This window comes from Dromaius novaehollandiae, chromosome W (genome assembly GCF_036370855.1).
Source record: "Dromaius novaehollandiae isolate bDroNov1 chromosome W, bDroNov1.hap1, whole genome shotgun sequence".
NCBI lineage: Eukaryota > Metazoa > Chordata > Aves > Casuariiformes > Dromaiidae > Dromaius > Dromaius novaehollandiae.
In genome coordinates this window covers 11,926,582-11,949,088 of record NC_088130.1, presented here as the reverse complement: position 1 = coordinate 11,949,088, position 22,507 = coordinate 11,926,582, and the positions used below count along the sequence as shown (strand labels likewise).

The following is a 22,507-nucleotide window of genomic DNA, read 5'->3' as shown; positions in this document are numbered from 1 at the left end:
TGTCCCTGAGAAGACTTTTCCCATAGATGTAAAATCTTCTTTTTTTTTTTCTTTTTTTTTTTTTTTTTTTTTTCCCCTCTGGGTAGGCACCTGGAAAATGGAAAACAGGTTCATCTGTGGGACAGGATCCCACTACTTCCATGTGGATGGCCTCTCAGACAGAAGGCAGGCTGGAGATCCCTGTTACAGTGTTAATGTGCTCCATTTAGGCTTAGTTAAACCAATTCCTGTTTCATTTGTGGTAGACCCGCTTGGTTGAAAAAAAGTTTTGGTATTCGACGTAAACTAAACACAAGTCACTCTTCCTGGAATGGAGCTATCGATAGATCTTTTTAGTTGTACTGATTGAGATTAGTATCTTAAATCCTGGTGCAGTTTTCCCCTTTAGATGAACTAATTTAAACTGAAGATTTTTTTTTCAAAATATTCTCCCTCATTCCTCACTGCCCTTTATGTTTTTAAACTTTAAGATAAAATATTCAAGTGTTCCAATAATTTTCTATCAATGTTTCATCTTAGGCTATTCTGATTTTTTTTCTCAAGATTTGTGTTTTCTAATAGTCAAAAAGCAGATTCTTGGAGTTCCACAGTGGCTTATTTAAAATTCTCTTTGAACCTTTAATGTTAAACAGTCAAGTTTCCTACATATGTATTTTTATAGCTACAAATTCAGAATATAGGATCTTTGAGGTTAGAACTTTTCAGTATTGCTCCTACCTCTTTGGTGATTTCATTCAGAATTATTTTCAAAACCAAACGTATTTTCTGAGGTCACTTTGAGTTACAACTTGAAGTAACAGAGAGTTCAAATGGCCCTTTTTTGCTCATCATTAAGGAAACTTAAACTGAATTATTAAGTGTCTTACAAGATCTACAGTGTGTTAGAAGGCCAAATTCCAAATGGCTTGGGATGACATTCTCCCTGAAGACAAGGAGGCTGAATATTTGCATATGTGTGAAAGTAAAGTTTTAAGTTATGAATATTTAGCTATTAACGTCACTAGAAGGGGAAATTTCATTGTAAAATTGTGACGGCTGTCTTAGTTTAATATTTACGTTGCTACTGTGTACTGATGGGATGGATAGAAAGTATTTTTACTGCACTTGTGAAATTTGCAATTTGGTATGGATTGAATTTTTACTTCTAGTAAGTTATTATACTGTGAAGTTAGCATTTCTATCTATCTTTCTTCTACTTCTTTCTTGCCCACCTTCTGCAGAAAGAGAAGCCTATTCCTGGTGAATAGTCTGATGCTGCGGATGTCTTTTTTATAAGTTAATTATATAAATAACTGCATCCAGTGTATTTTACAGTACATTTCCTTAAGCAAACTAGATGGAATGCTTTTTAATAACCGTATAGCCATTTGATGATTTTTATACTTGCCATTTGAAGACAGTTTGGACATAGATTGATATAGAATTACTTAAAATACTGCATATAAATTAAACATTAAAAAGGTAGATACAGACAGACTAAGCAGCTCAATTATAATCTTTGGTTATGCAGTTATTGTCTCAAGGACACTCCATCCATTTCATATCATATGTCCTTTCTTTTGAAAGATGATCACTGGGTTCAAGTAACATTTCACCACAGCAGGAAATTGCATAATTTATAGACCTTTAAAAATGAAAACCAGAAAACAGTGTTTCCTAAATTAAATTTCCCTCTCTTTTTTTTTTTCCTTTTCTCCCCTTGCAGATTGGAACGCTGAAGGATTACTACCACTTCTACCATAGTAAAACAATTAAAAGGTCAGTTCTCTCAAGTAGAGGTACCCACAGCTTCATTTCAATGGAACCAAAGGTAAGAAAATCCACCTACCTGTCTGAGGCAAAAGCCTTTGCATTTTTTATATGAAATATCATACCAGGAGACATTCACCTGAATGGCATATAGCGTTGCAAGAACAGACATACTAACTGTTTGCTAAGGTTCTGCTTCCCCTTAAAACGAAGCAAAGACAATACCATGCTATTAAGTGTGTGCCGTTCTTAGAACATAAGGTCCAGCGTTATTCACGGAGGAGTTGCAGTTTGGGAATTTTGTTAATGTACTAATAGCTGTGCTTCTCTAAAAATCACAACTGTAGTGTTGATAAGCATTACTTTCTGCAAATCAACCAGCTTTTGGAATGAAAATGAGCAATATAGAATGATATCACTGTTCATATGAAGGTTTCTCTTGTTTGTGTTTGGTCTTTTTCTGGCCTTAAAGTGTGTGAGGGATTAAAGTAGGAATACCCTTTTCCATGGACTTTTTGGCAGTTCCTATTGATCTTAATTTTGAGAGACCTCTCTCTGTTTGAACAATGGTGTTGTACTGTCAGACTGTGTAGTATATAATAGGTAACTGGTAACATAATTTAATTATTGATTTATAGTTGGTATAATTTTGTCCTGTGGCTTTTTTTTTAATCCTTTAGTCCTTAAGTCTGCTTAAGTCCTAAAACACACTTTTGTCTTAATCCTTTAACTTCAATGGTTTGCACCTTCATCCCTGACTGCAGAATTGGATTTCTTGTGGTTCTCTTTAAAAAAGGAAGTTTGAAGAAGATTCCTTTAGCTTTTTGAATGCTGCTCAAGCAACTCCCTCACCCACAAAAAAAACCCCACAGCCCCCCCGTGTTTCTCACTGGTTAAAACAGGGTCAGTCTTTTTTTAGTCGTTGAATTATGACTGTTGTCTGTGAAGGATTTGTGCTGTCCTAAAACTTGACAAGGATTTAGGAAAAGTGTAAGTTATCAGCAAAAGACAATTTGAGTAGTGCACGTGTTCCTTGCAAGCTAAGCATCCTAGAGGAATACTGAAGACCACAGGAACACTTCTGTGGTCTGGAAAGCCACATTTAGGGCTGAAGCTCCTTCTGAGGAAGGAACAGGACGCGGGAAGTGCACGTGGAGCGTTTTCCCCTCTGTGTAGATAGGGCTAAGCTGCTAAGATGCGTAGGGACCCCAGCAGCTTTGTTGAGCGGGACGTTTCAGGGATTTGCATGCAAATGGTCAGGGCCCAAACCTCTACTCCCACAAATGCTCAGACCCACCATTTGCACACCCAGCACTTCACTGGGAGCAGGTGATGCTGCAAAGGAAGGAAAAGCATTCACGTCTGCCTCAGTACGTGCAGTTTCCCATGTGCCCCGAGGTTGTGAAGCGATATGCAAGCAGGTGCACGAGCTGACAGGCACCTACTGCCATAAACGTTCCCGTTACGCCCACCTGCCGTATACCCCTTCTGCATCTCTGGCAGACAGCCAAAGTCATGAGAGGCAGAGCACAGCAGAAAATCAGAGACAAGATCGGTTTCGCAGGGCCTTCCGCCTTACACCGTTTAGGTCTTGTCCCGTATGTGGCATGCTGTGCTAGCGCCGGCACAGGAATCACATCGCTGAATTTCTGAACTGTTGTTAAATATCACTTTAATACTGAGTCGCTCTAGGGAGGGCTGTGCAAGGCACTCCAGCCTGTTAATGATTCTGTACCCAAAGAGAAGCCGAAAGTCTAATTCCTTGATCTGGCAGAAGTGCTTGTGATTGACTCTGCAATTGCTCCACTGAATCTGGGCTAGGAAACTCTTGAGTGGCTGGAGACATGTCAAAATACGGATATCAGTATTTGTAGACTAATGGCCGTGTTGTCCTCAGTGTATATAACATTAAACGATCAGTATATGAAAGTAGACTTTCAGTTTAATTGTCTTGTGTAAGCTGGACCTTTTAAAAACAAAAGGTTTAATCTTAAAAAAGGCACATTGCGTGGCCGTGAGAATTTTAAAGGACTAGTACTATATACTACTGTATTTGAGTGTCACTGTATCTAATGCCAATATTTGCAGCAGATTAGATGGCATGTGTATTTGTGAACAAGGGAACACTAAGGTTTCTGTACTTTCCAAATCATTTAATGATAGTTTATTTAATGCTTAAAAGCCTCTTCTGTTTAACATGTGCACCTAATTACTGTGATCTGTGGTTGCTTCAGATATGGATTGCTAGTTTGCTCTTAATTTTATAAAATTTTATATAATGGAATTTTCATTGAGTGGAAATTCATTATGTAAATAACCTGTACGTAATGGAGAAACCATTTTGAGATCTGGCATTTCTGAACTATGTGTGTGGACAGTGTTTGATTTCACTGTGTGAATTTAAAGGGAAAGATATATAGGTAATTAAATTGCTTTGAAGATCTTTGTCTTGATTTTTTCTTCTAGAAATGGCTCTTCACATGATTTTAAACAATATGAATAGGCCCAACAGGGAACATCAATTGAAGATGTATGTGTTACACATTTTTACAATTGTTTTAGTGTTAGATGAACATTATTCTGCTTTTAAATGATGACAATATAGGATATGCAGTATGACATAATTTTGTCCATTATCATCCACATCCTTGCCTCCCAACTCTGGGGGTGGCCATTTAGAGGTGAAATGGATTAAGCAGTTTTAAGAGATGCAAAGGTCCAAGTGAGGTTCTAATGTCCCTAACATATTTTGTCATCTAGAAAATTTCAGACGTGGCTTTCTCCATAGCATCCTTTCTAGTCTTGCTTGTAGTTATGTGGTGCTTCCTGTGTTGATAGAAAAACAAAGATGAGAGAAGATTGTGGATTTGAAGCAGAGACCAGTACTATGCGTCAAAGCTAAGTGTTGAATAAAATCCATGGGTGGCAAAGACATTACATGAGTTTCTGATCTTTCCAGCTAATGTCGTGTTTGTGGGTGGCTGTTGGTGGGAGTCAGTGCAAATCCCATACCATGAGTTATGAGCCTTTCTTTAGCTGTTTAGAGTTTGCTCAGCAAAGTTATTTTGGTGGTGCTGCTGTGCATGAGACAATGGGAGCAGAAGCAAAAAGCAGGTGGTAAGATGGACAGAGTCAGTGCGTTGTCCAAAGAGATCATTCAGCTCTAATTCAACTTCTTGCTGGTAGGCCCTCCACTGAAATCAGACTGATAGAGCATTTCCAGGGGTGGGAATAGAGCTTGATGCACCCCTGGGTTTGCCCTAGTAGCAAAATGAAGAGACATGAAGTGGAAAGAATTGCCAAGTACGAGTATGATCTCACTGTGTAAATCAACATTTGCATAAATACAAAGCATAAGGAAAATCGGGTGGAGCTTTTCTATCACTGAAGAGATTACAGCTCCAATGAAATGTCAGAAATGAAGCCTGTACTCATGACAGTGATACATGTAAATTAAATGGACCGTACAGATGAGAAAGTTATCTTTTCATACAAGGTACAGTTACGTAAAACGGGGAGTTTGTAGTGAGGGGCCATGATAATGAATTTGTGACTCATGTAGTGAAAAATGTTCCTCAAAATCAAATAGCATAAATGGCAAAGCAATAATCCCAGAAGAATGCAATTGTTAAGTTAATATAATGCAGCTTTCAGATTGATAATATATTCAAAATGATGTATGTACAAGCTAAAGTATGTTCTGTTTTGCTTATGAGGTCCCAGTGCTTTGCATCACAAGAGATCTTAAAAAGAAATGTGGCCCGTAGCAGTGCTGCTAAATGTAAAATTAATAATTCAAGTTCCTGTGAAATCTCCCATTTACTAATGGGGAAACCATTTTGCAGCATTAGTGTTTGTTTGTCAGCTTGAACTATGATACCATCTTACTTTTTTTTTTTTTTTTAATTCTTTTCAGATAGGTTTATTTTGGGTTTGAACTCCTGATTCCAATCAGCCTCACTCATCTTTTAGAAACTGAAAAATTTCCAGTCTCACATCTATTAAAATAAGCAGTAAAACAACCCGATTTCAGCAAGATACCCTACTTGAGCAGGATTTTGCTGAGATTTCATGCAGTTGCCCCAGAGACAGAATACCTGGGGGACGCATTGCTCCAGGCAGACATTTACATTTTCCCCATCCTCACCTAACCACGCGCAGAGCAAGCCTGTATGACCTGGCGCGTACAAGCTGTTAGTACCGTGTATACAGCGGGAGTCTCACCACTGCTCTAACAGGCTGAACAGAACTGGTGCTAACAACACATAAAATCATAGCAAAAATATCTTTGAGGAGATAAAACCAAACGCTCAAGACTGTCCTCAAAGGAAAGGAAAGGAATGCCGGAAGCCCATCCTTAATACTAGTAGGACATTGTGGGTGTTTGTGAGAGGGCAGAGGGAAGATGAACAGTAGCAGCCACAAGTAAACATTTCATCACATCGCTATGTAGCGGTGGTTGTACCAGTTCACGTTGCTAAATAATATCCTGGCTTGATATGGGAGGTAGCTGGCTAAAGAGCAGGGAAAAGGATGGATTTCACCACAAGGTGATGGTCGTGCTTTGGCAAGGAACATGCCACTACTTGTGGAGCTTGTCTTTGGAGGCAGACAATGCGTTTTATCGCTCCGGATCAGAATGCTCATTGCAGGTAAAGAGGAAGGTTAGATTTTTCATGCTAAGAAGATGGTCATCAAGGTGTATTTACCAATTATTTTCCAATTTAACTGTGCCAAGATTGGAGTATGAGGTGGAGTTAAGGAGAAAATAAAACTTCAGCCAATTTGTATTTTGTTTAGGAGGCACAAAACTCAGCAGGAGTGAAGAATTTCATTACAGTACTAAAACCCTAGGTTTTTAAGAGAAGCATCTTGGACTTAAAGGTTAGAGAAATTCTGATGAGAATGCCGTTGTGGGAAAGCCAGTATTTCATGTTGGCAATGTTAAGTGTTAAGTTGTTAAACCTCATCAGTGAACAAAAAGATCTTGTTAGCTAAGTAGAATAACAGAACTGTTAAATCTTGGGACAAGGTGAATTACTGATGTCTGCCTGGGTAGCCATAACCTATATTGGCACGCGGAGGACAAAGAATCAATAATAGTTCGTAGCAGATTAATGGGAACTGCCATGCTATTTTCCATGTTCAGAGTTTGACCAGAGAGTCTAAGTTATGAAGTAATGAAATATTTACCACCGTGGACCTTTTATTTAATTGTCTCTGAAATCTTCTATATGAGCCATCCTTCCTTCTTTGTCTCAGTCAAGATCAAGAATCAGACTTGCTATTTTTAAGAAGCTTGTTGCTGGGTGAGTTAGAACATGAACTGAGTCACAATGTGAGAGAGGGCACAGCAACACTTCACTTCAGTACCTGCCTCCGCAGCGTTAAACACAGTTTGATATAAACATGGGCAAATAGTCGTACACTTAAGATCTTGTTTTAGGGCCTCTGGAGATACAAAGCTGCTGCTCACTGGTGCCCAACTGCATTAGATCCTGTTATAATTAGTGTTGTTCTAACAGCTGTTCATGATGTTGTAAAGGTTGTACAGGATGGTTGTTTTTTTTGTTTTGTTTTGTTTGTTTGTTTAATGGGTGATTGAGATCTGTACTTATGGAGGTGACCAGTACATTAGTCCTAACTTAAACCAGGTTCTGCTTCAGCAAAAGTCCCTGGGAAGCCTGTGTGGAAATCAAGAATGATTTTACCATGCTGAGACTGCATGTCAGCACCAGCCTTACTTTCCGTTGTGGCCCGATATGGTCTAGTTTGCCAACAGATATGACAACATACCTAGACTTAGAAGAGAAACCACAGTGATGAACTCGAGTGAGCAGAGCAAAATGGAGTGAAATTGCAGCCCTATTTTCTAGCAGGTTTCTCTAAGTCTGCACCAACACAATATCTGAAACACTTGAGAAGGTAGGGTGAAACATCCCATTCTCTCTAATCTTCCTGGGAAAAAGCAACCTAAAAAGTTGGTGTTCCTTTCCCGCACATGGAACAGTGTTTGGCCTACAGATGATAGAAAATCAGCTCAAAATTGAATCTTGTGTGACAGCAACCTAAAGGTGAAAGGCTTAATCCAGAATATATTCACACGCTATCATGTGAATATATAGTGTATGTGGCCTTCCTCTTGTACTGTACAGGCCAAATCCAAAGGTCTTGTAACAGGACATAACTGTTCCAGTAAATTTTGTCATATAATGGCAGTTTCTCTTCATTTATTTACAATACATAGAAATATTTAACAAAGTTAATCATAATGCTATTGGGACTGAGGTTTATTTGGGAAGAATAAAAGCTTTGTTAATATCCAATTCTATTAATGCTTTCATGAGATAGCTGACTTTTCTGTGGTGCTTAAAAAGAAAGTCCTCAGAAGTAATCTTCTAAGCAACCTACTAGAATTACCGTTTGATGTTTTTCTACTAAAAGCAGGAAAATGGCCACTAGGAACTCAGTGAAATACAATTTTAGAAATGAAAGATGTCTACCATCAGAGAATATGGAAGTGTTTCTTGACATAAATTATCATGTTTGATTACCTTCGCTTATATTTCAGTTTCATCATAATTATCCCAGTTGTTAGTACCTGCCTCAAAGGGTTTCTGTCCTCTCCATATCCTTAATTGCATGTGCATTAAAAAGAAATATTAGATTTTAGAAAATTATAATTTTGTTTGCCAGGTCATTTTACAGAACTGCTTTGCAATGACAATCTCACTGTTAACTGTTGTGTGAGAATTGGAGATTAGTCTAGAGATTGTAGCTGGCTCACTTCCTAATTAGTGTAGCAAATGGTTTGAGGAATGAAAAAAGAAATTATTTAGCAGGATTGCATTGTTGCTTTTTTCTCATAGTGATTTTCTTAAGCTGGTAGCAAGATAGGCAAGCAAAGTGAAAGGTCACAGGCTGGCAAGGAGTTGAGCTGAGCTTTTGACCAGTAGTATGCTGTGGAAAAACTGCAGTGCCTCCCCCTTTTTATTAAGTTACCGCAGCATCGTAGAAGCCCGGCGTCAGAGCAGGTGGCAAGTATCACATTCCAGCAAGTAACAGAGCTTAGTGGGATTGTGGTGGAGCCGCCAGATCCTGATTACTATCTTTGGGCTTCACAATCAGGGAGAAAGGTGGTGGCTGACCCTAAAAGGGTAGGTAGGTGATGGCTCAGCCATCTCTGACAGAAGTAGCCCAAATCTTGTGAGACAAGAATATTTAAAATGAAGCAGATCACTTGGGTCTGTGGACTTTGATGTGTCTGAAGCCTTCTGGCTGCAGAGAGAACAAATCAAAAGATAGGAGATACACGCTATGGCCTGGGGCTTTGCAAGGGATTATGCAAAGAAAAAAAATCTGAAGTAACCCAACCTGAATATTGCAAAGTAACATGTGGCTCGAACATAAGACTTAATGACTTCAAAAAATTAGCTAGATTTTAGCTCAGAGCTGTTTAAAAACACAGATGGTTTTTCTTTTGAGGAATTGTGTTTTCTGACCTCCGCACTTTGTGAATTTGGGGCTCATGCCAACTGGACTCCTTGGCTTTTGCTTCCTACTGTGTGTGCTGCTCTGTAAATATACTCTCTCGTTAGTACACATGTAGACCAAACATTAGGAACAGTGGCAATATTTGTGACTATTGTATAGATCTCATTACAGAAATTTGTTTATGGCCCTCAAGAATACATCAAAAATATTGTTTAGGAGTGACGGGGAGGAAATTTCCCTTTAGGAGATACTTTTGTTGCATAGGGAACAAATATTTCTGCAAGTGGATGTTATACAGTGCTCCATTCACAATTGGCCAGATTTAAGATTCAAAATATAATATCCCTCTTCAGTTTCTTGAATTTGAGGACATATCAGGGATAACATCCTCATAGGTAAGCTCAGGAAGTGCGAGCTAGATGAGTGGACAGTGAGGTGGATTGAGAACTGGCTGAATGGCAGAGCTCAGAGGGTTGTGATCCATGGTGCAGAGTCTAGCTGGAGGCCTGTAGCTAGTGGTGTCCCCTGGGGTCAATACTGGGTCCAGTATTGTTCAACTCCTTCATCAATAATGACCTGGATGAAGGGACAGAGTGCCTCCACAGCAAGTTTGCTGAGTATACAAAACACGGAGGAATGGCTGATCCACCAGAGGGCTGTGCTGCTATTCAGAGGGAGCCGGACAGGCTGGAGAGATGGGCAGAGAGGAACCTCATGGAGTTCAGCAAAGGGAAGTGCAGAGTCCTGCACCTAGGGAAGAATGACCCCATGCCCCCACCCCAGGCTAGGGGCTGACCTGCTGGAAAGCAGCCTGGAAGAGAAGGACCTGGAAGTCCTGGTGGACAAGTTGACCATGAGCCAGCAATGTGCCCTTGTGGCCAAGAAGGCCAATGGTATCCTGGGTTGCATGAGGAAGAGCACTGCCAGCAGGTTGAGGGAGGTGATCCTGCCCCTCTACTCAGCCCTGGTGAGGCCACATCTGGAGTACTGTGTCCAGTTCTGGGCTCCCCAGTACAAGAGAGACATGGAGGTACTGGAGAGAGTCCAGCGAAGGGCTGCTAAGATGATGAAGGGACTGGAGCATCTCTCCTATGAGGAAAGGCTGAGAGAGCTGGGCCTGTTCAGCCTGGAGAAGAGAAGACTGAGGGGGGGATTGTATCAATGTATACAAATATCTGAAAGGCGGGTGTAAAGAAGATGGGGCCAGACTCTTTTCAGTGGTGCCCAGTGATAGGACAAGAGGCAATGGGCACAACCTGAGACACAGGCAGTTCTGTCCAAACGTGAGGAAAAACCTCTTTCCTATGAGGGTGACAGAGCACTGGAACAGGTTGCCCAAAGAGGTTGTGGAGTCTCCTTCCTTGGATGTGTCCTGGTCAGTGTGCTCTAGTTGACCCTGCTTGAGCAGGGAGGTTGGACTAGATGGTCCCCAGAGGTCCCTTCCAACCTCAACCATTCTGTCATTCTGATTCTGAAAACAATTTTGTAGGTGTTTGCCCTTCATTGTCACCAGTAGAAGCTTGGCAGAAAACTATGTTCTGGTATATTAAAGCCTAACTCTAACCTGCTTAAATGTGATAGTGGTCACAGTTACCTTGTGCAGCCTGTCTTTACTGGAGCTGCAGTGCCAATGACAAAAATGGATAAATTTGGGGAAGTGTCTAGTGTATACCAGACCTAACTGCAAATTTAACATTAACTTCAGCATTTATCACCTTATTTTAGAAAACAGAAGTACTTAAGGCATAGATACTTTGTCCTGAATATTTGTTTTCATTCCCACCATGTGATCTTTGGATAATTCAATATTTCAGAATATCATAATTTCAAAAGTGAATGTATGTTCATGAAAGAATATAAGCAAGGAGAAAAAAACCTTTGTCCCTCCTTTGCTTTGTCAGAGGACGCTTCAGGAGCAGAACCACTGAGCTTTCACTGCATGGGTAGAGGCTAGAGCTGGAGAGATGACTCGAGCAGTGTGCACTCCAGTGTGGCACAGTGTACTCTGGGAGCCTCCAGGCAGTGATTGATTTGGACAGGGATTCGTGGAGGTCCTGGCCACTTTTGCCAAGAGCGTAAAGGGGATACACAGCATGTTATGCAGCTAACTTCAGCAGACACCATTAGGTTCCCTGCCTTACCTTGAGTTATCTAAATGCTTTCTGAAATTTCCAAATCCTGGGATAAGATTGTCTCAGCATCTCTCCATCAGAGAGACACATCTGCCCGGTGAGCTCTCTCCCTGTGCGCTGGGATCGCTTGGTCTCATTCAAAATGCGACCTTTCAGGAGGGCCATGCAATGCCTGTACTTCAAAACCACGCAGGCTTGCGCAGCTCCTTTTTCTAAGTGTAAATGCTACCTTAAAGAAAGAAATCCATTCGTATTTGCAGCCTAAAAAGGAAAAGTGTGTTAATTCATCTCACAATTCAGGAACTGCTGAAGGATTTTGCTCAGCCTTAAGGACAACAAAATCACTTTAGGTAAAAACGATGTATGGGAAATTTAAACCCACAAGATGAATACTTCATCATGGTAGTTATAAACATGTGTAAGCAGAGGGTTATAAAGGAAACTGCTTGGCAATCTTTAGTCTGTGGATGCTAGCAGGTGTTAATAACATTTGAATTACTCTACAGTTCTAGTAAAGCAGTACAGGCTCCTGCATTTTTTTGAGCAGCAAAGTGGGTTTATAGGTGAAAAATGGTAGGGCAACTAAGTGTTTAAAGAAAGGTTAGGGGAATTAGTACTCTCATTGCTAATCTGTGTTCAAAGAGCTTGCCAGGGAAGACAGCAGCTCTGACAGCTGCAATGGTCTCATGTTATAATGAGTGTCTTTTTGCTGTCGTTAGAATCAGTTTGCATTGGTGGTGGCCAAGAGATAGCAAATTGGTGTTTTGGCTGCTGTGGTATAAAATTGCTGGATATCAGAAAGAGTCAGAAGAGGAGGAAGTGGGGACATCCTAGTTTTGAACCAGGGAAAGATGCGCCATTCTGGAAAAAGCTGATCCTGCAAGGCCAAATGCCAGAATATCAGCCGAGAGAGATTGAAAGAAAAGACATTTTGGAAAGGAGCATCTTGGAGCAGACTGTCTAGGCATGTGACAGTGCAGCTTTTGCACACCATTTCCTGGGGGGATCCAGCTTCATCTGATACTGATGATATTGGTTATAGTGCAGGATATTCATAGAAAAATGGATTAAAGGTCTTTTTTTTAACCTTGCATTTGGAAAACTTTCTGGCAGCAATGTATGTTCCTGATGTAATGTGTCAACATTTTTATGCATCTCTCTGCCTGCTCCTGACAGGCAAGACAATCACATTTAATTCTAGTGGCAGCTTTCTCACCCAGATATTTTAAACGGTGCACAGCAAGTGATCATGATAAACATAGATAATTTGTCATCTCTAGAGTTATTAGAAGATAATAAAAAGCAGGGATGGGGAGCTGGAAAGACATCCCTCCCCAAAACAAGGCAAAAGAAAAAAACCCCAACCTTTTATGCATCTTATTAGAACCTCCTTTCTTTTAGGGTCATTAAAAAAAGTCAGTATCACTGGAAAGCCTCTCTTGTTTCCCTTGGCTAGATACTCTATTTCAGACTAGCAGATCCTCATCATCCTGTAAGCTGCAAGTTTTAATGGCTTAGATGAGGTGCCAGGCAGCTATGCCCTGTTCTCACCTGTGCTGCCGAGCATATATGCCCTGTGTGAAAGGACTTTGCTCCTCCCTGCTGCTGCCTTCCTACCTGGGAAATGGCGAGAATGCTGATAGTTGAATATATTTCATAGCACAATATGTTTTATTCTGTGAAAGTGTTTTTCCCTTGCTGCCACACAGAGCATTTTATGAATACAAACAATGTTTTAGTAAAATAAAACACTCTTATTCTAAATCCTCTCCATATAATCCACTTAAACCAGTTGTATCCATTGGTGTGTTGACTGTTGCTCACATAAGCCGTGTTTAACCTAGATTATTGTTTGACATTATTTCTTCTGCTTTTTGAGGGAGAGTAAATTCTGTCACTTCCGTTGACACTGATATTCCAAATAAATATAAAAGCCAAAATGTCTGCTTATCTTTGCTTTTTTAAAGGAGCCAAATCAAAAAGTCCTTTTTAAGCATTTACCAAACTCAAAGTCAGTCCACTGTTTAATCAGTAGCTATTATAACAGCTTTATGTGATCATATATAAAACCAGAATTTCTGAATTCTGAAATATTCTGAAACTATTTCTTCCAAATATACTTACCATTAGATTCATAGTCTTTAAGACCAAAATAAAACATAGTGGTCATCTGGTCAAACCATCTTCGACCACATGCCTTATGGCTTTCTGGAATTCATTTCCATTTAAAGCAGAGCATAAGTTTTAAAAATCTTCCAGTTTTAAATAAGACATTCCTAACAATGGAGAGTTTGCACAAGTTTTTAGGTTGTTCTCTGAGTTAAATGTTTTTGTGTGATCTGAGTCTATCTAGCTTCAATTTCTAGCTATTTGACCTTGCTCTGACTTTGCGAGTTGAAAAATACTGCCTTGGCAGTATATGTGTGTTTGGACACTGTGACGTGGACATCCGTCATCTTCCCTTTCCTCAGCTAAGAGCACCTCCTAGAACCACTCAGTTGTGGATCCGTTTCTCTCTTCGTTCATCGCTCTTGCACCTCTTCCCTGGATCCTTGCTGTATCGATGTGTTCCTTTGCTTTGGACGTGGGAAGCTGATGGTGAGAGCTGCAGCAGTGCTTTTAAGGAGCTTCTAATCTGTTGTCTAATGATAATACGTTGGTGTAATCCACTAGAGTCTACTTTCATCTTTTGGTCCATCCTATCAGCAGGTAAATGAACTGGACAGATAATTAGAGATGATGATAAAAGTACTAATAGGAAAGGCTATGAAAGCCCTTATGATTTTTGAAGCCCCTGAAATGTCTGCCCTGGTGAGAGCAGACATCTTTTGTAGCGCATCCCAGATGATGTCAGACAAGGCTTATGTTTGTATACTTCAGAGGATGCATGTTTGCACGCTTGAAGACTGTCTTGGTCAGAGGAAAAAAGATTTTGTTGGTACAGAGAGTATTCATAGCCTGTAATCATATAAAGAGTCACATTTTTAGTAGGTCATTTTAAAATCCTTTTATCCCAACAGAAGACAAAGTAAAAATAGCTCATAAAGATTGCTATCGAGTGACATAAACATAGATAACAGAAATTTTGGCAAGGCTGTCCAGACCAAACTGTATCCTCATGTAAGTGATCTGATTGGAGGTTGAAAAGCTTTGATATATTCAATTGGAAAGTCTGTCCCGTAAATGACAGCCATGGAAATAGTGCTCTTTGTTTGCCTCTTCTGAATTTGTAGCATGGAAGAATACTGTGAATTATGAGCACAGAGAAATGGACCCATAACTAAATGATTGTTCTTGGCACACTTCTACTGTCAAAATGTGCACTGGGACCATCAGGGAGCTTAAAAGCCAAGATGTTGCCCCTGTTTCAGATTTAAAATAAAGAAAAGCAGTAACCAGTATGTTCATTAATCAAGCATCACTCCAGCTTTTATATGGTGTGACTTGCAGAAATCGAGAGATACCACCTTGATGGAAGCACTGTCAGCAGTTCTTGAGGTGTGGGAATAGTACTTCCGTTGGAAGATAACATTTGCTTTTCTTCAGCCTACTGGATTAGGGAAGGAAACTTCAGTCCTTTCTCATTTTTCCAGGGGATTGGACTGCAGATCTCCCTGAGACTGGATACATACATCTTTCACGGACAGCTCTTTGCAGAGTATTTTAGAAGGTGATGATGATGTTTAGGAGCTGCAGCAACCAGTGTTTTAATAGCATCAAACTTCACTGCCAGCTCCAAACTCCAGTCCAGTTCAGGGCAAGAAGAGGTATGGTAGAGTCAGGTCACAGGTCGAGGGGAAAAAAGATTAAATCATCAGTGGCTTAAAGGACCCAGGATGTTTCTCCTGCTCTTTTTTGCACTACAGCCTGTGCAGGAGGAGACTGCTAACGATTCCCCAGTCTTGATTTGAAGTGATGGATCAGAGACAAACATTCTAGCCATGGAAGAAATAAGAGTATGCATCAAATTGTGCTAGAAATACATCTGTAGTGCCAAAGAAATAGTGAAATGGGGTGGTATAAAATATGCCATTGATGTTTCTATAAAGAGAAAACCCAATTATTTTGTGTTTCAAAACTTTAAAACTGAAGCTTGAGATAAGTACCTTTGGCTCGATTCTGAATTCTAAATGTATACTTCTAGGTATAGGGTACATTTGAAAAAGAAGAATTGGTCCTGTTCTTGCGATTAGGGATGTACTAAACAGCAGTGATACAGGATGGAAAAACCAAAATGTGATCAACTTTTTTGTAGCTTGAGCACTCTGATATCAGGAGACTGGTTGATTTGATATTTGGTTTATGCTTTTGTGACTGAATTTTTCCATGGTGGATTTATTTCCATGATGGCAAAGCATCATTAAGCAAAAGCACTGGAAACACACTGAGCAATAGGTGATGGTTTCTTCTTTTGCAGAAAGCAACAATAGTATATGAGGGCTATTTCAAATGCCTTTTGGCCAGCAAAGAGAATGCTCAAGAGAAGCATCCTGTATTTGCTTTGGTAATACCAGTGTACCACTGTGGGATATTATATATCACTTATGGAATGTTTCTACTGTCTCGGTAATTCTCAGTGCATTTGCTGAATTGTTGTGGATATCTATGGCAATAGATGCCATGGCAAACCTTCAACTGAATCTAGACTCTTGGAATTATGCTGCTATTTTTGACGGCAAAATTTGGCCCAGTGAGAGATTTGTCTTACTAAGAATCCATTTAGTACATTATTTAAGGCCATCTGAAATTAGCATGTGCAGATGTCTGAAGGACTTAAATGATTTATGACAGGGGTTATTGAACTAGCCCAAGGAAAGAAAAAATCCCATTAGAAATTTCTCAATTTTTTTTTTAGATCATTGCTACAGTAATATAAAAACCAAGATAAACTGCCAGATGTTAGACTCCAAAGCTAATTAAGTTAGAGGGTTTAAAATTTCATTCCCCAGTAGATACTGGATTCAGCGTCAGGTTTGCAGTTTATTAAGAAGATGCAATTTTAAGTATAAGTTAGATGAAGTTATGACATATCAATTTGCATTCAGAGTGGTATTAATACTAATTCCCATGCTGTATTGAAATTCTTAAGACTATTATACTGTCCCAAGTCAAGACACACTATTGTTGTATGTAATGGTGTAAGCTTAGCTTTGGATACCAAACCAAGTAACTCTATCATTTATAGTCTTTTTTAAAACCATGTATGAAGTGTGACCGTGAATGATGGAATAAGTAGCTTGTCTAAATACGACAATTGCTTTTAAGTTGCAGTGAAGGTCTTTCCTGACTTTTCCAAGGTTGAGTTAACTTAGAAACTGAAGCAGCAGCATTTGAGCTGCCTGGGGTACTCCATGTCTGGAAAAGGGAAGAATCCCAAACTGCTTGAAACGTGCTTTGTGTAAGACAACGGGGGCTGGTGCTGCAGGACGCCACAAGAGAGGAGTCCAGGCTCCCTGGAACTTGTTCTCAGCTCTGCCACAAAGCGGCTGTGTGATTTTCAGCTTGTAATTTCGCACTGCTCTGTGGTCGGCTGTGGTGCAGCAGTCAAGAGAGGCGGTTGGGCAGAGGCTGTGCTCGTGTTCACTCAGCAATCGCTGCAGTTGCACCCATGAATATGAAACCTGATAAGAGACTTCCCCAAGGAGGAAAGATGTGGGGTCTTTTTGCCACTGCTCCTTTCGTTGTTCCCTACCTTTCCAGTGGGACATGAGTCTTGGCCGGTTGCAGGCAAGTTGAGCTTCTCCAAAATTTCAGCGTGATGCCTGTCTTCCCCAGCAGTTCTGGCTGCTAATAAACTCCCTTGGGGCAGAAAGACTGCATCGCTACCTCCACCTGGGATATGCATTTCTTCTTTCTCTTGTCAACACCTTCCTCTAAAGTCTTGTTCCTAAAGCAGGAATACACTGTTGCGACCACACACAGTTGTAGACTGAAATGTACTGATATTTGTAAAGGGCTCTGAAGTGCTGGAATGCAGTGGAAAGGTGAAGGGTTTGCATACGTTAAAATGCACATCTTTAGAGGAATGCACCTCGTGTATGTGGAGGTCTGACTGTAGTGCTATAATGGATTATTTGTATGTAGTAAAGTAGATAGAAACCTCTTATTCATATCGGGACTGACTGGCTTTTCTGTGGCTGTGAGATGGAAAAATATGCATTGAATTTCAGTTTTGTTCCACAGGTCAGACTACTGTAGCTTGCCCTGCTGTTGTGTAGGATGCATTTGTTTGGGCATAAGTGGTAATTTCAAACATTTTCTGCTTTTTCCTTTCCTCCTCTGCTTTTCCTTTCTCTCCCAAGCCTGTCCTAACATCTGTTTCTTTTTTTATCTTGCTTTTTTTAGAATATGTGTAGCACAATTATGACAACTGCTTTGATTGTGGATTGTCATTGACCCTTGCTGAAGAGAAGCACTTTGTCAATCAGCAAGAATGCATCACTTAGCACTGCTGGATTCATTGACTTTTTATGCCACTTCAGACCCCTGCAGTTTATAAAATGGTATCTGCAATAATTTTCCATGCTCTTGACCTATGTCAACAGCTACTTTATCCAACTGTCTTCATCTATTTTTATGTGCAAACTGGCTGCTGCTGCTAAGAGTCAGAGAATACTGATAGATTAGGAAAATAGCCTGGTGCTCAGTTATGGTTGAAAAAACCCAAGCGGCATAGTCTAACTTTGGGGGGGTCTCACTTTTGTGATACTGCACATAGGCAAGAGGAGGTGTAGCTGGTCTCAATCGTGCTTCCTATGTGACTGAGGAACAGTTTGGGTCTCAAGTGTTCAATATCCAGAATATGGCCATTGGATATTGGTATGTCCTCTGGATGCTCTTTAATTTTGAAATTTTTGACTTCTTTTTCTTTCATTGGAATGTGAAATAAAAACAGAGTGTGTTGTCAATTGGTATGTTTAAATGGAGATTGTGCCACAGGAAATTGCATGACAAGACAACTAAGATGTATAAATGACTGATTTTTGCTATCATGACCTGTAGGAACAATTCTGGGATTTTTCTCTTAGGGCCTAATAAAATAATAGACTCTAGGTAGGAAATTTATTCCCTACTTCAGAGTTAGGGTCTTTTTTTCCCCATGCATGCTCTCCTCATTTGCTGTCTCGGAGTGTCCCAACTTCACTCCTGTCCTTCTTCAACTCGATGTATTCGAATTCACTTACAGATAAACATGAAGGTGGTTCAAACTAGGAAAGACTCAAGTACACAAGGTGCAGCGTGAGGACATCACACGGGGAGGCAGGCTGCTATGCCAGAGTAATTCCTTCTGCTGACAAACTCTAAGTGAAAGTGCAGCGATGCTGTCCAGCCCCAGCTTGCCACATGATGAGTGTTGCCCCTTGTGCTCATCCAACCTGACTTCATACAGATTCATTGCTTGTTTGGTGATACTTTCCACGTCCCCTATCTGAGTTTTCTTTCCCTTTTTCTCTTTAATTTATGGGGCTCCTGTGACACCTGCTCTCTTGTTATCTGAGCAGGAATTTCTAATTTCTTCTTAGAGGCATAGGACAGATCGAGGTGAGTGATGGCAGTACAAGGGATAAAGCAGTGACTTTGTCTGGGAGTGGCACATTCAGCAACTCCTCTTCATAGACTGAAGATCCACACCTTCATGTTTCATTCTGAGATGTTTAAATAATAGATTCTGGGTATGAAAGTTATTCCCTACATCAGAGTTAGGGTCTTCTTTTCCCTATGCATGCTCTCCTCATACTGGAAAGAACGATGCCTTTAGCTTGTCTATAACTTCTGCTATTTAATAATTACATTTTTCATATATTGGATTTGCTTACATAGTTCTAGGCAGCTACACATTTCTAATCAATTTGAAAATATTTACTCAAGCAGACCTCCTCATCATATATTTTAAAAACAAAATAACAACTCTTTCACAAGAGTATCCAGGGTGTGTATATGTTAAAAATTGCATTGCTTTGATAAATAGGTGGATTTTTTTTCCATCATGTTAATTTTTTTCCCTGTTTTTCCAACATTTTTTGTTTTTTCTTTTCACAGTTTATTGCACTGGAGAAAGTCCTAATGCAACATTCTTGTATAGGGCTACTTTTCCATGAATTCTATTGGATGAATGAGAGGGAAACTGGTAGAAAATAGTTTCACATAGAGATAACATTTCATTATATTTTTTAGCACTTAAAGAGAATAAAAGAATGGTGTGCTTGAAATAGCTCAGAGCAGCTTGTATTCCATAGCATGGTTTCATGCAGGTCTCTGAAGAAGAGCTGCATCGTGTACAGAACAACCCTGTGAGTGCTGAAGTGAGGAGACTGGAAATGATGATTTTTTTTAAATAATTTGGTCTCCAATCTGGCTTGGCTTTGATTTCTAGACATTCAGGAAATGGAACTTTCGAAGCTGAAGTCAATGGGAAAATGTGCACTGTTCCCCCTCAGTAAGTGTGACTTTATGGAAATGTTAAAATGCACTTCATTGTTTGCATAGAGTCTCCTTTTGGCAAGAAATGAGAATCTGTATAATCAATTACTCCAGAGATTTTCCTTCAAGGCCTATGGGTTAGGAAGTATGGACACTTTTTAAAAGAAAATATTTTTATACAAATGAACTCTTTTCATACAGAATCAAACAAATCCAAGATATACCAGGCATCTGACAGAGACATGTGAATAAAATACCCATAAAATACTCAAAGGAAATATATGCCAGTGTACTAAAATAACTGCTGAGTCTTGGCCTAGTCTTCATTAATATAACCCAGTGATTGTACAATTTAGTTCAGACTGAAGACTACCGACAGGTTTTTTTGTTCACTTGTTAGAGAAAAAACCCAAACCCTATAATTCAGTGGAGTAAGCTATTCTATTTCCATAGAAATGGTATTTTCTGTAAATTAAATTTTATGCACTCACTTCTCAGCTGAGAAAGAGGGTTTCCTGTGATGGTTTTAATTACATTCCAGCTGTGTATTTCAGTACATCCTCAGTGCAATTGTAAAAGCAATTATCAAGATCCCAACAGAAGGTGTTTGTGAAAAATCCTACAGACAAGGCTGTAATCATGGCTGCGCTCATGTATACACCGTTGTTTTGGGTTGCTCTATCTCGCATCCTGCCCTGCCTCTCCCCTGGGAGTGCGCAGAGTCTGAATGGCCATTTTCACTTCCCCTTCCACATTTGTGGGTAGCTGTAGGTGCCCAGCACGGCCCAGTCTTTTACACCGGTTCCATCGTTACAGAGCTACCTGCACTATCCTCCCATGTGCATGCTCACACAAACATGCCATGTGTTCCTCTCTGTATTTGTAGGACATCAAATGGCTATTTTATTTGCAACAGTTTTACGCTTACATAAAATTGTCATTTGGCCATGTGGGAAGACGAGGAGTTATGTTTCTTTTTCTGGCTTTGGGTCTGATCATGCAAGCTGGACAGCCCTTCGCAAAATGACTCTTTCATATGTTTTCCCTAACTCTGCTAGGAGTTGAGGAAGCTGAAATTATGGACAAAATCCAGTATGTAGTAGGGGCAGTGACACATTATCTGAAGCACAGTCACTTAACTTTTTTGTTAAAGGCAGTAAATAAGATACTAAAGAATGTCTATCCATACTTCACTAAAATCTGACCACCTAAGATAACACTGACTTGCAGATTAACTCAGCTGATACATGCTCTTGTATAAATACATGCATGCACAGAAATACCTACATATATACATATAAAGAAATTATGTGTCAAGTTATTGTTCCAATGAACTGGGATGGTACAATGAGACAGTGTTTATGATTGCTTGGACTAAAGAACTGTCTGGTAAGTGCTCTCCATAACATGATCTGAAACAAAGGGAACAGAGGCATTTTTTTGAGACATCAATGTATAGATATATCAGTCTCTGCAAGCGCTATGTTGCCTTTACTTTCAGTTTTTTTAATAGTCAGCAGATATTTACAGCTGAATAGGCACTAAACAAATACATATTTTCACAGTGAATAGTAAAGAGTTCGCAATTTGTCTTGTCAGGAAAACCCCTTCTCATTCCTCCATATAGAAATGCTATTAGGTTGTCCAAGTTCTGCTTAAACTTGTCTGTGTTACTCAGTCTCCTGGACCACTTTACACTCCTCTGGCTACATTTACAAGAGAAAGAAGTTTTTCAGAAACCTCTCACAGTTGCTAATGATATTGCTTGTAGCAATCCTGATGCGGAGGACTTCATAATGTCAATTTAAATGCCATGGGATCTTGACTTGCAGCTCCTCTAAGTAATAGCGGTATTGGTACCTACCTTCTTCCATTAATTTAAGCTGCATTTAAGCTGGAGTTAGCAGTGGCGAAGAGGGTGAAAATTTAAACAACTTCTGCTGAGTTTAGCTCATTCTTTTTTCTTTGGGGACATTTTTACACCAATATCAGATCCTGAAATTGTGTTGGGGATAGGCATTGATAACTCCTCCCTGCAGACTCAGATATGAATGAGCTTCGTCATGAGTTGCCTGGCATGGCATGGCATGCTCTGTATGTGCTCATAGCATGTGCAGGGTTGAAATTTGTTGACTTAAACCACTTTCAGCATAACTTTTAAGGACATGGTAACATGCTCATGTGATTCATTTCTACAGCTAAGGGACGAGTTAAGGTGATGGTACTCTGCCAGCATAGAAGCCTTAGACCCCTCATTCAGCTGAAAATGTTTCTAGTAACATTAGCCAAATCTGGTAGTAAGGTTTGGAAGGTGGATGTGTATAAGCCCTGAAAAGCATGGTTGCTAATTCAGCCTTGTTTATGACTGACTTCTACATGCTAATAACAAAACAGAGTCAGCTACTGAGTTAGAGATGAAATGGTATGTGGGATGCCCCTCAGCTGGCTTCAGATGTGTTGGGAGAGCTGGGCTGCCTGGGAGGAAAGAAACTTAGGAGAAAATAAATAGCTTTGCTGTGGAGATCTGGAAGAGAAAGCATGTGTTAGCAGCAGGTGACAAGGAAGTAGGGTTCATTATAAATCTGTCAGGTGTCAGCCTTTTTCGATGGAGGGGAGCTCCAGTTAAAAGGGACCTTGATCCCACTTTAAATCAGTCTCTTCAGTCTTAAGGCTTAGTGCTTGCCAAAGTCTTTGGCTCTCCCTCTTTTGGC

At 40.0% G+C, this 22,507-nt stretch overlaps 1 protein-coding gene across 1 annotated transcript in view; it reads left to right on the top strand.

Moving 5' to 3' along the window:
- LOC112983247 (proprotein convertase subtilisin/kexin type 5) overlaps positions 1–22,507 on the top strand; it is a 245,032-nt gene that overhangs the window by 22,544 nt on the left and 199,981 nt on the right. The window contains exon 2 of the mRNA XM_064500309.1: positions 1,706–1,810. Within this exon, the coding sequence (XP_064356379.1) occupies positions 1,706–1,810 (105 nt within the window). The remainder of the gene's footprint in view (positions 1–1,705; positions 1,811–22,507) is intronic.